This window comes from Primulina eburnea, unplaced genomic scaffold (assembly GCF_022965805.1).
Source record: "Primulina eburnea isolate SZY01 unplaced genomic scaffold, ASM2296580v1 ctg429_ERROPOS400000, whole genome shotgun sequence".
Classification (NCBI taxonomy): Eukaryota; Viridiplantae; Streptophyta; class Magnoliopsida; order Lamiales; family Gesneriaceae; genus Primulina; species Primulina eburnea.
Window position 1 is genome coordinate 18,647 of NW_027331243.1, and position 13,779 is coordinate 32,425.

At 39.5% G+C, this 13,779-nt stretch overlaps 1 protein-coding gene across 1 annotated transcript; it reads right to left on the reverse strand.

Moving 5' to 3' along the window:
* Positions 1–379: 379 nt before the first annotated feature.
* Positions 380–3,442, reverse strand: LOC140821126 (uncharacterized). The gene is made up of 3 exons (XM_073181540.1): positions 1,784–3,442; positions 838–1,132; positions 380–705 (listed from the first exon to the last, which is right to left on the reverse strand). Exons 1-3 carry the CDS (start codon positions 3,440–3,442, stop codon positions 380–382), a joined length of 2,280 nt encoding a protein of 759 aa, XP_073037641.1.
* Between the last annotated feature and the right edge of the window lie 10,337 nt (positions 3,443–13,779).

Genomic DNA, 13,779 nt, shown 5'->3' on the forward strand with positions numbered 1-13,779 from the left:
TGATGTAAACTTCGGATCTCTATCAGATACTATGGTAGTGGGGATACCATGTAATCGTATAATTTCCTTCTGATAGAGTTCAGCCAGTTTTTCCACCCCATATTTGTGACTTATGGGTATAAAATGTGCTGACTTGGTCAAACGATCAACGATTACCCATATGCTATTAAAACCTCCTGGAAGCTGGGGTAATCCGGTCACAAAGTCCATAGTTATTTGATCCCATTTCCATTCTGGTATAGGAAGTGGTTGCAAAAGACCTGCTGGTCTTTGATGTTCAGCCTTTATCATTTGACAAGATAGGCATTGTGAAACGAAATCTGCAATATCTCGTTTCATTCCTTTCCACCAGAAGTGTTTTTTAATCTCTTGTTACATCTTAGATCCTCCTGGATGAATGTTGATCCGAGACTGATGTGATTTTTCCATTATTTCCTTTTTTCATTGAGCTTGGCACACAAATACGGTCATGATAGCATAGTATTCCTTGTGAATTGGTGATGAAATTGGTATCAGCACGGAGTTTTGAAACTTCTTGGTCCAATTCTTGATTTTGCTTAATTCTGGTACGAAATTCAGGTTCAATTCTCAATCCGGCCAAGTGCCCACGAGAATGGATGTGTACCCATTCTCTTTCTTCTTTCATTCCCAAACAAGCCATGCTAATCCTTCTACTTAAAGCATCAGCCACTACATTAGCTTTACCTGATTGATAAAGAATGGAACAATCGTAGTCTTCCAAAAATTCAATCAATCTTCTTTGCCTCATGTTCAGCTCTTTTTGAGTAAATAAATACTTCAGGCTTTTGTGGTCTGTATAAATATCAAATTTGGAACCGTACAAATAGTGTCTCCATTTTGCTAATGCAAACACTATTGCTCCTAATTCCAGATCATGAGTGGGATAATTTAACTCATGATTCTTTAATTTTCTAGATGCATATGCAATAACTTTATCGTTTTGCATTAATACACATCCAAAGCCTTCTTTTGAGGCATCTGTGTAAACCACAAATCCTTCTGTTCCTTCTGGTAATGCTAATATAGGTGCACTGGTCAGCATTTCTTTTAATTTGCAAAAACTTTTCTCACACTCATCATTCCACAAGAAAGGGTTGTCTTTGCGAGTTAGCTGTGTCAGGGGAACAACAATTTTCGCAAAATCTTTAATGAATCTTCGGTAGTATCCTGCTAAGCCGAGAAAACTTCTGATTTCTGTGATGTTGATTGGTTGTTTCCAACGAGATATGGCTTCTATTTTTGCAGGATCTACTTCTAGTCCTTTCTTAGAGATAAAGTGTCCAAGAAATGACACTTTTTCTAGCCAAAATTCACACTTACTGAATTTGGCATATAATTGATGCTCTTTCAAAGTTTTGACAATCAATCATAGATGTTGAGCATGTTCCTCATGACTTCTTGAAAATATCAAAATGTCATCTATGAATATGACAACGAATTTGTCCAAGAATGGTTGAAATATTCGATGCATCATATCCATGAAAGCTGCAGGAGCGTTGGTTAATCCGAATGGCATTACCACAAACTCATAGTGTCCATAACGAGTATTAAAAGCCGTTTTAGAGATGTCATCCTCCTTAATCCTCAATTGATAATATCCCTGCCGCAAATCAAGTTTTGAATATACTTGAGATCCTTGTAAAACATCAAACAATTCTTCGATATGGGGAAGAGGATATTTGTTTTTGATGGTAACGTTGTTAAGTTCTCGATAATCAATGCACATCCTTAGAGTTCCATCTTTCTTTTTGACAAATAATACAGGAGCACCCCATGGAGATGTACTAGGCCGGACGTACTTCTTGTCCATGAGCTCTTGTAATTGAAGTTTTAATTCTTTTAACTCTGAAGGTGCCATTCGATATGGAGTTTTTGATCTGGGTTGTGCTCCAGGTATTAGATCAATGGAAAACTCTACGTCTCTTTGAGGAGGTAAAGTATTGATCTCTTCAGGAAAAACCTCTGGGAATTCTTGTACGACTGAGATTTCTGAGATCTTGAGTTGATCTTTTGGCTTATTTATCAAATAAGCTAGAAATCCTTGTCCGTTGTCTTTTAATATAGCCCTAGCTTCTGTTGTTGATATTATTCCCATGGTATGGTTAGCTTTGGAAATGATTGGATGAGAAGTTTGAAGATAAACTTCTTTTGTGTAGCAATTGAGTTGGGCTTGGTGTCTAAATAACCAATCCATTCCAAGAATAATATCATAGCTCTTGATAGGTAATTCAATCAAATCTGCTAGATATTCTTTTTCTTGGAAGTTTAAAGAACAGTTTCTGTAAACGATGTCAGTAATCATCATTGACCCTAAAGGTGAGCAAATTTCGAAGCTATATGGTAGCTGTTCAAATAACAGTGGTAATTTATGTGCAAAAACTTTTGAGATAAAAGAATGAGTAGCTCCAGGATCAAATAAAGTTTTTGCAGAACTGGATAATATGGTAACAGTACCTTCTACGACTGCAGTGGGGTCAACTTCCTCCTCTTGGTTTCCTAAGAGGGCATAGGCTCGAGCAGGTATCTTTGGCTTTGTTGTGGGTTGAGTCTTTTGCGTTCTTTTTGGACAATCTTGAATACGGTGTTGCTCACTTCCGCAAATAAGACATTTCCCACCTTTTCTCCAGCACTTTTCTTCTTCATGATTTGGTAATCCACAATATCCACACTTTTTATTGTTGTTTCTTGGAACTTTTCCTTTAACAGCTTCTCCTTGCTTGACTGGTTGTGTTCTCTTTTCAAATTTTCTTTTCTGGTTATCCTCAAAAAGGTTGGACTTCCCAATTTTCTTTTCTTCTTCCTCTTTTTTAAGAAGTGTCTTGATGTCTTCTTCCACTCGTAGGGCTTGATTAACAGCAGAAACATAACTGGTAACTTCTGTGGACAGTGTTGCCCAACGAATATCGAGCTTTAACCCTTGAACAAATTTTTTCATTTTCCTTACCTCATCTTCCATGTAGTGTGGTGCATAATGTATAAGACGGTGGAATTCCGCCTCATATTGAGCTACAGTCATGTCACCTTGGACTAAATCCATAAATTCACGTTCTCGGGTATTCAATATAACTTGAGTTATATATTTACCTTTGAACTCTTGCAGAAAATTTTCCCACGTCTTTGGGGTGTGATTCTTTGTCCACCTATGTTCCACTGTACGCCACCAGTTATGAGCTGCTTCTTCAAATAAGTAAGTGGAAAAATTCACCTTTTGTTCTTCAGGATATTTGAGAATAGAGAATATTTTGTTGATTTTGCTTAGCCAAGATTCTGCTTGACAAGCATCTGGTTTTCCTTCAAACTTTGGCGGTTTGAATCTCAAAAATCTCTCAAGAGCTCTATCATTCGCCTCAAGGTGATGTTCTTGAGCTTGATCATGAGGTCGTTGTTGATTTTGCTGACAAAACTGCACAAATTGATGCATTATTTCAAACATATTTTGTATGTTTTGTTCTTGGGGGTGATCGTGTTGAGCGTTTCTGGAATTTCCACCCGTTGCCGAGTTGTGGTCATCTTGAGGAGGGATGTCTTGTCTGATTCTGGCTTGAGTACTATTTTGTGAAGACGTCATTCTAAACACATAAATATAAAATATGAACATATCTTGTAATGAATGTACATAGTTATGTTAGAGGGTAAACAGTCGGTTTTATTTTTAAACAAGACATGTTTCAAAACCCAAGCAGAACAAGCAAACTGAGTCATCCTGAAAAGAGACATTTAATTTATGATGAAAACATAAAAATTAATGTATGAAATTATAATAAACCTTAGGCTTTTGTCTCTAGGTTCTAAGAATCCTAGGCTCTGATACCACATCTGTGGCGCCCGGTTTAGGAATTCATAATTATTCCCTTACTAGGTGCCACATTTACCTTCAATCTTTCTTTATTGAACTTCTATTTTTATTTTTACCATTATTATTATTAGAAAGATATTGTAGATAAAATTTAATTACGTTCTACAATAATTTAAGGATTATCTACAAATATTTACATTCTTATTTCAAATATGTACAATTATTTTACAGCGGAAGTCTAACATTCATATGTACAATTATGTTACAGCGGAAGTTTAACATTCATTTATAAACAGATCATCTCAACTTTCAAATGCTCTTATTTCAGCTTCAGTTATTTTTCTCTTGTTCCAATTCGGGGGTTCCTGTGTCTGGAAATTACAATAGACGAAAAGAAACAGAGGGTTAAGTCTTTGAGGACTTAGTGAGTTTAAATCAATATATGGCTTTTAAATAACACTTCATCATAATTATACATGAAATAATAGGAATAAAAATTTAGATATTATGAATGATATGCAATGAAATAATAGATAAATGAAAATTCCATAAAATAACATTGGTGGCTCTAATTGAGCACTTTTTACGAGCCGGGTGAACCATTCTCCGGACCGAAATATTCGGTGTGCGTTGTTCAGATGAACCATATACCCGGGACTTTTGACCCGTTGTTCATTGGACTCATTTTCCGGGCCGAAGCCACGTTGTCCAGTGGACTCAATTTCCGGACCGAAATCCGTTGTCCATGACTCCATTCATTCATTCATTCATTCATGATATATCAATCCATTCATAAATATTCAAGAAATATATCAGTAATTCAAATGAACAGTGGATGATATTTGAACATTAAATAAATGCTATTGAAATTTCCAGGCCAAATGCCAAGGGCTTTAATAGAAGAATGAATAGTAATTTCCTCACCTGATAACTTACAATTTAGGCTTGATTAATACTCCGAGTTCCTGGAGCAAGTCCTAAAAATATATTATGAATGATATTTATATGTTAGAGTTTTTAAGTAACTATTTGATAATTTTCAGATTATTTTTTTGTTCAAAATTTAATCCGGTGGATTTTAATTAAGTTTCAAAAATTCATATTAATTAGAAGGTATATCCAAATATTACGAAAGTTGGCCAAAAAGTCGGAAATATCATCAGCAATGATCGGCCACCGGAAACTCGCCGTTCCGGCGGCGCGTGTAGTACACGCGCCGACGGTGCCGGCGCGTGGCTGGCCGTCCGACGGCCACGCGCGGCCCGTTTTTTTCCAGCATGTGTAACTTTTTACGATCTTTAATTCTTCCGTTGAAAGTTTTGTCAAATTCCTAGCCGATCAATACCAGAATTAAATATCGTCGTATGGCTAACTGAGGTACTCCGGTATTCCGGAAATGTTAGTTCCGGCAATATTTTGGGATGACGGGCGGTATGTACCTCATCTATGCAACAAGAGGTACAACTTTGTTATTAAAGTCGACCTCTAGTTTGGTGTGTAACTATAAGAAAAATAAGCGAAAAGTACCAAGCTTGAAAACGGTATACCGACGCCGTTTCACGGAATATCTTTATTTGATTTTCTTGTCTTTGGTCGATCTTCTTGCCTCACCTCCAGCGCTATATTGTTTTATGATATGAGGTGAATAGTTAGTGATTTATTGGGATTTTTCGGAAAGGGTATAGCTTTTCCTTCTATTTTTTCTTCCTTTTCTCCCTCTTTTTCTTCTTCCCTTTCCCTTTCTCTCCTTCTTCCCCTTTTTTTTTCCCTTTTCTCGGCTTGGTCTCTGGAATGGAAAGTGCTCGGTTATTTATAGCCGAGAATCCCATGTTTATCCTTTTATTATTATTTTTTATTTATTTATTTATTAAATAGAAAAAATCTCATGTTTATCCAAACTTAATATTATTATATTCGTGTCTCTAATTATTGAACCTAATTATTTTATATTGAACTTAATAATTATTGTAATTAATTACTTAACATATATGTTGAGTTTAATTATATTATTTTATTATATTTTATTATATTTTGGGTATTTGATTTTGAAATGAGAACCTTATAGTGCTTGATGAATTTTTAAGTGTATTGTGATGTATTTTAATGTATTTCTAGACACTTTAGACAAATAAAATTTGTACCGAAAAATAATGTGATAAAATTTAAAAAGTGAAAATAATAAAATTTATACTAATAAAAAATGCATTTAAGCACATTTGTTTGTTAGGGTGTCACACACTTCCACTGAGGAATCGGCAAAGAAAGCAATGTCCCAGCAGGTCTCTGGTGCTCAATCTTTACCTGCTGACAAGTAAGGCACTGAGAAATGAACAAAGCAATATCTCTCTTCATACCTGGCCACCAGTAGAGTCGACGAAGATCCTGATACATCTTCGTACTGCCTGGATGAATCGAATAAGGTGCGGTATGAGCCTCTGTCAAGACGTCTCTACGAATATCGTCGCCAGAAGGAACACAAATGCGGCCTCTGAAAGTTACCAAATCATCACCATTCAGACTAAACTCTGAATTCCCTCTAGCCTCGGCTCTAGCTCTCAACTCTGCCAACTGGACATCAGTCGACTGCTCTCTACGGATCCTGTCCGTCAATGTAGATCGAATGACCAACGCTGAAAAGCGAGGAATGGTACCTGGAATCACCAGATCAATCTTCTCTCTCTGCAAATCCATCAACAATGGTCTCTGAATCAAAGAACTCAATGAAGCACTCGACTTGCGGCTCAAAGCATCAGCCACCACATTCGCCTTCCCTGGGTGATAACTGATCGACACATCGTAATCCTTGACAAGCTCTAACCACCTCCTCTGTCGCATATTGAGCTCTTTCTGCGAGAACAGATACTTCAAACTCTTGTGGTCTGTGAAGATCTCACACTTTTCGCCATACAGATAATGTCTCCAAATCTTAAGGGCGAAAACCACAGCTGCAAGCTCCAAATCGTGCGTCGGATATTTCTTCTCATAATCCTTCAACTGGCGAGACGCATAGGCAATGACCTTACCTCGCTGCATCAACACTGCACCAAGGCCTCTCTTCGACGCATCGGTATAGACCACAAAATCCTCTGAACCACTGGGCAAAGAAAGAACAGGAGCTGTCGTCAATCTGTCCTTCAACTCCTGAAATGCACTCTGGCAATCGATAGACCACTCGAACTTCACAGTCTTCCTCGTCAGATTGGACAATGGCAGGGCAATCTTGGAGAAACCTGAAATGAAACGACGATAGTAACCCGCCAAACCGAGGAAACTGCGTACCTCAGAAACAGTGGTAGGAATAGGCCAACTCCGAATCGCCTCTATCTTCAACGGATCAACAGCAATGCCATCTCTCGAAACCACATGGCCTAGAAAAGAAATCTGATCTAGCCAAAACTCACACTTCTTCAACTTGGCAAACAACCTCTTCTCTCGCAACAACTGAAGCACCACTCTGAGATGCTCTGCATGAAGCTCTCTGGATTTGGAATAGATCAGGATATCGTCGATGAAAACAATAACGAAGCTATCCAGATAAGGCTTGAACACACGGTTCATCAGATCCATGAAGACTGAAGGGGCATTGGTCAACCCAAAAGACATGACAAGAAACTCATAGTGACCGTACCTGGTCCGGAAAGCTGTCTTAGGGATATCAGACTCCCTAACCTTCAACTGATAGTAGCCAGACCGAAGATCAATCTTCGAGAACACAGTAGCGCCATGGAGCTGATCAAACAAATCATCTATCCGAGGCAACGGATACTTGTTCTTGACAGTTATTTTGTTAAGCTCCCTGTAGTCGATACACAGTCGCAGAGAACCATCCTTCTTCTTGACAAATAGAACCGGAGCTCCCCAAGGCGAAGAACTCGGACGAATAAAGCCCTTGTCTAAAAGATCCTGCAACTGAGTCTTCAACTCCTTCATCTCGGTAGGGGCCATCCGGTACGGAGCCTTAGAAATAGGAACCGTACCTGGAGCTAAATCGATCACAAACTCAACATCTCTATCCGGCGGCAAACCCGGAACATCATCCTCAAACACATCAGCAAACTCTCTCACCACATCAATATCATCTACATTCAACTTAGTCAATCTATCAACATCCACAATAGAAGCAAGAAACCCATCGCAACCTCTACACAACAATCTCTCAGCCTCAAAGCAAGAAATAAAAGGAAGGACCAGCGAAGTACCTGTGCTGGCGAGCGCTCCTCCCTGGCCATCATCTGCAAAAGTCACCTTCTTAGCAACACAATCGATAACTGCACGGTAAGTCAAAAGCCAATCCATGCCAAGAATAACATCGAAGGCAACCATAGGGATAACAATCAAATCAGCGAATACAACTCGCTCCTCAATACGAACAGGGCACTCAAAGACAATTGATGTCGGGCACAAGACATCCCCAGAAGGTAAAGCAACATTAATCTGAATGGGAAGAACAGAAGGAACTATACCCAAAGATCTCAAAAATAATTCAGACATAAAAGAATGAGTAGCACCAGTATCAATCAAAGTAGTAGCTACTCTGCCTGAAATCAAAATAGTACTAGAGATCAATGAAGAATCACGATTAATACCTTCCTTGGTCATCGCAAAGATACGACCCTGCACCTTCCCTTGGCTATCTCCCCTCGGGCAATTTCTAGCAACGTGACCCGCCGCGCCACAACGAAAACAAGTATGAGTGCCCAATCTGCACTCTCCTCGATGATGCTTACCACACTTTGGACACAATGGCTTCTCGGGATCAAATGGAACTGGCGGTGGTCTAGAACTCGGCTCCATCTTGCCCTTGCCCTTGAAACGATCCCTGCCCCTCTGATTCGAACCCTGGCCTCTCTGAGCAATGGCCTGGTGTCTCTCCTGCCTCTCCCTGGCGATGTCCTTCTCGTCTTGCTCGGCCAACAATGCTTTGGACACAATCTCCTTGAAAGTAACAGCTTTGGACATGTTGATATCACGACGAATCTCCGCTCTAAGGCCTCGAATGAAATGAGCGCCCTTGTCCTTGTCGTTCGAAGCAATATACGGAGCAAATAGGCAACCCTCCTCGAACTTCAGAATATACTGGCCAACATCCAAGCTCCCCTGTCTAAGTTCCAAGAACTCCGTAACCTTCCTCGCTCGAAGTGCGTCGGGGAAATACTTGTCGTAGAACAAGTCAGTGAACTCTGACCACTTCAGTGTCGCAACATCAACTCCAACTTTCGTAGCATTCCACCAAATGCGGGCAGCCTTAACCAACATGAACACTGCACAGCTAATCCTGTCTTTGTCCTCATACTGGAGATGATCGAAGATAGCTTCAAGCGCCTAGACCCACTCGACAGCAACTAGAGGATCGGTGCTACCTGCGAATTCCGGTGGATCCATTCTCTTAAAAGAAGAAAAGACGGCATCAGTGCCAACAGCCTGAGCAACTTGACCTCTCACTTGGCCTCGACCCTGACCTGCTCCTTGCAATCGGAGCAACTGTTGAATCTGATCGCTATGCACCTTAGCCTGCTCCTTAAGCAACTTGCCGAACTCGTCGACAACTCTCGAGGAAGAACTATCCTCACCCTCTGCCGCCTTACGCTTAGGAGGCATACTCTACAATTGCTCACAAGACACCAATCAATATATAACAATGGATAGATGCAAGAAAACATACCCGGACAGTTGAAAGTAGACGAAGTCATATGCATTGGTCCGAAGAACACCGCTCTGATACCACTAAATGTGACACCCTGACCCGATACAATTAAAATACAGCGGAATTTAAAATTTTCTTTCAAACATGGAAGGAGTTTCAAAATACATTTTATAAAAGTGTTTACAAAATAACAACATGATCATTCCAATGACATAACAAAATACAAAATATCATTAGTGTGATCATGTTACAAAATGGTACAAAATAATCATCCTTCCAATCTTCGTATGCATATGACCCCCATCCACAGTCAACGTCCCGGTCCGTCGCTCTTATCTGCATCACACGAAATAACTGAAATGAGAATAAATCTCAGCAAGTGGAACTCTTACATAGCAATGATACATAGTATACTCTGTAAAACATGACTTTGAAATCATAAATACCATCAACTCTGAAATATGAATAACGTAGCAATAACTGTAGCAATAGCAATGGCAATAGATAGCAAAACGATGGTATTTCTCTTTTCTATGGTTGGATTGATATCAATAGTATCTGTGACTGTGGTTGCCAATATCCCATCGATATAAATCGATAACTGTGAGGGGATAGAAGCCTATGGTCGATGATCATCTAATTGCATGCAATGCTATGGCTATGATTAATCAATCCAATAAAACATTTGAATTCTCAATAGCATTTAAGGCCGTCGTTTCGCAATCTCATAATATATCTTGTATTCCCTTTATAACAATGGTGAGACATACAATGCCTCCAATAGATAATCAATGAAACGAATACATAGCAATGGATCAATGGAAGGGAATAACGCTTTGAAACCTTTAAAACACAATACATATAATATCATGTGAGCAAAAAGGATGAAATTCCACTTACAAACCAATAGAACACCTCCAACTATACTCTTGGTACACCACCTACAACAATAATCCATAAATAACACCAATATCAAGACTAAATCCAAAAGTCCATGCTAAATAATCCATAGAACCATCAAAACATCAAATCCAAAATAACCCTTAACTCGAAACCTCAATAGAATCGCACCAAAAACTTACCTAAGCTTCCTTATACCACGGAGAACGATGATCTCAAGTCGGAAATCGAAACAAAGCCAAGAATCAAAGGTGGGAAGCAATTGAAATGGATGAAAACCCTTGTCAAAAGAGAGAAAATCGGAAATGGAGGAAAGAAGATAAGGTAGGTATGGCCAACAACTCCCAAAAAGTCACTTAAAAACTCGCCCATACTTACACCGCGGGTGCGGTCACACAAGCACCGCGGGTGCGCTAAGCTCACGGCAACCAAAATAAATCCCATGCACGAACACCGCGGGTGCGGTGCTACAATTACCGCGGGTGCGGTCTCACCGCGGGTGCGGTCCTTGCACTGCCGCGGGTGCGGTGATGCCACGGCCCTCCAAATCCAAAATCATGAATAGTACACCGCGGGGGCACTCATCTAAGAGCGCGGGTGCACTCTACTCACGGCAATGAACAGTAACAAAGCAACTAAAAATCGATTCGAAACGCTGAAACGAACAATCAACAGCAATTAACTCCTCAAATAAATAATAACCAATAATACTATAGCCCAAAACACAACTATAATCATCTAATCACAAAACCCAATTAACACAATAAAGCTTAAACCGTACCGTACACCGGGCTCGGCTAATACAAAAACTACATTTCAGTATAAAGATACAATAATGTACAACAGTCTTTTTAATTAATCTAAAGTTCAACTACTAAAGTTCAAGTAGTAAAATCGAATCTACTGTAAGTCCGGAATCGCCACGCTAAACTCGTCTTCTCTCGTCATCTTCTCGACCCTGATCCAGCCCCACCTGTTGTCATGCACACATACAAAACACGACAACAGCCGGATAACTCCGGTGAGAATAAATCCCAGTATAACACATGGTAAGCATGTATGTAAACAAGCTAATTCATAAAACATGACGTCATGTATAAACACAATATATTTCATAATCTATGAAATTAAGCATGCAGCTCAATTCAGATAAACATGCATGTAAACAATCTAAATCATAAAACATGCTAGCACAACTAAAAGCAATAACGATGGGTCCCATGATCTAGGAGCCACATCCATTTAAGCATAAAGTCCTAATCAAATCATGTCTAGACTTGACTCGATCTATAACTCTAGAGATCCCGGGGTGAATAAGACGATCTATCACCTACTCTCCAATCGGGGTGACGGTACGTCTTATTCCTAGACTTCGGCCTGATCTGTATCCGCATCTACAATAGGGGCGGTGATCTTCCCCTAAGCTGTGATATCGCCGAACGTCTAGAAGTCTGCCTGATCTCCAGACTGTCCTATCTTAATGCATGAATACAAAATCTGTAAACAAGCATAATCATCTTAATGCGATGTAACATGATCTGTAAACAAAGCATAATCATCTCAACATAATTTGCATACCAGATCTATAAACAAATCTAATCATGTCAAGATATAACATAATCATCTCAAAATAAAACAATGAACAAGTATGTGATTTTATTGGGCAACTCAAGTGGTGATCTCAATTGAGTTGTTTCTTCCCGAATATCACATGAATTATACCTTTGTCGTCCCCGTCTGAGGAAGACGAAGTCTTGAAGTCCAGTCTGTCCATATCCGATCTGAAATGACAATATAAATACATTGTATCAATGTGTAACTCAATCCACAATCTGTTCTGATCAATACTCAATTTAGTATACAATCTGATCAATGTCTGAACAATGATACAATCTGGGTCATATCAATAATATCACAATCTAATCGAAATCATATCTGAATCTGATCAATCTTTTTCCTGCATATGAATATCTAACAAATACATCTTCAGAGATGCTGCAATACAAAACACAGAAATACGGTATTCTTTCTTCGATCTGACTTCACATATCTACTGAATAATCTATCCAGACATACAAGAATAATCATCTCTCTATTCTTCAATCAAGAACAATACAAATCTAGTGTTTAATCTCAATCAATATCTTCTGAAAATCATAACAATTGTATAACCAATCTATTCTTCAATTTGTCTTCGATTATACAATGATCACTACAGAAGAAACACCATATCTGAATCATATTTAGTTCTGACAACATCCTAATTTCAAAACATCGCAAAACGTAATGAAACTTACGTCCTTATGTAGCTCGTGTCGAGAGGAACACGCTGCTGCGTTCAGATTCGAATTCTGATACACAGATTCTTCGTAACTTAAATTCTAAGCTCAAGAATATCAAGTTCCTCCCTAATCCCTCGGTTGCCTTCTGAAGAATGAAAGAGAATTCGTTTGACACCTATATATATACTACATGCATAATTGAAAACGTGGCATCGTTTTTGCGCGGCACGTCGCACCGCGGGTGCGGTCATATATGCACCGCGGGTGCGCTCCATGCAATGTCGACTTTATCCAGATTTCCCGAAGCTTGACCGCGGGTGCGCTGCCTACAAGACCGCGGGTGCGGTGTCCTCAGCGCGGGTGCGCTCCATCTAATACCGCAGGTGCGGTGTGGCTACGGGCTTTGCACTACATTTTCTGCACACACACACCGCGGGGGGGGGGGGGGGGGGGGGGGTCGTGCTAGCACCGCGGGTGCGGGTGTGCAAACTTCTAAATTCTAGTTTTCTGATCATGCCACACCTGGTTTCTCAAGTCTTTCCTTCCCTCATTGCATGTCATGCATTTTCATATCTTCCGAGTCTCCCGTTAATGACGATTAATAATCTTGGTTCAACAATCCTATAATTCCCGGGCGTTACATTTCTCCCCCTCTTAGATCTGAGTTCGTCCCCGAACTCTCAAGTAATCAATTCAGCTATACGAGAAGAAATGTATACTCGAGTTCAACTCGAACTCAACTCTCTGATTCCAGTCTGGAATAAGAATTCATGAAGTATCCTATCATAATACTTCTTAAACTAACTCTGACAGAATCAATCTTGCCATGTTGGTTATACAACATCCGTATAAACCAATCACAGTTCATAACAACCTATCAGTATCATCTACTGATATTAAATCTGTTTATCCCGGTCAAGGGTATACTCCGTCTTTGTCTTCAACTACCAATCGTCACCATCCGACGTTGGTTTCTTCAATCTGTTCATTCTGAACTATCTTCAATAACTATTGTCATACAGTAAGTTACACAATGACAATAATCTATATAAACTAGTACTAACATCCAGTACTAATGTTCTACAAATATCTGTCAATATCTGGTAACCACGCCCTGACTATCTGTCAATCTGTGA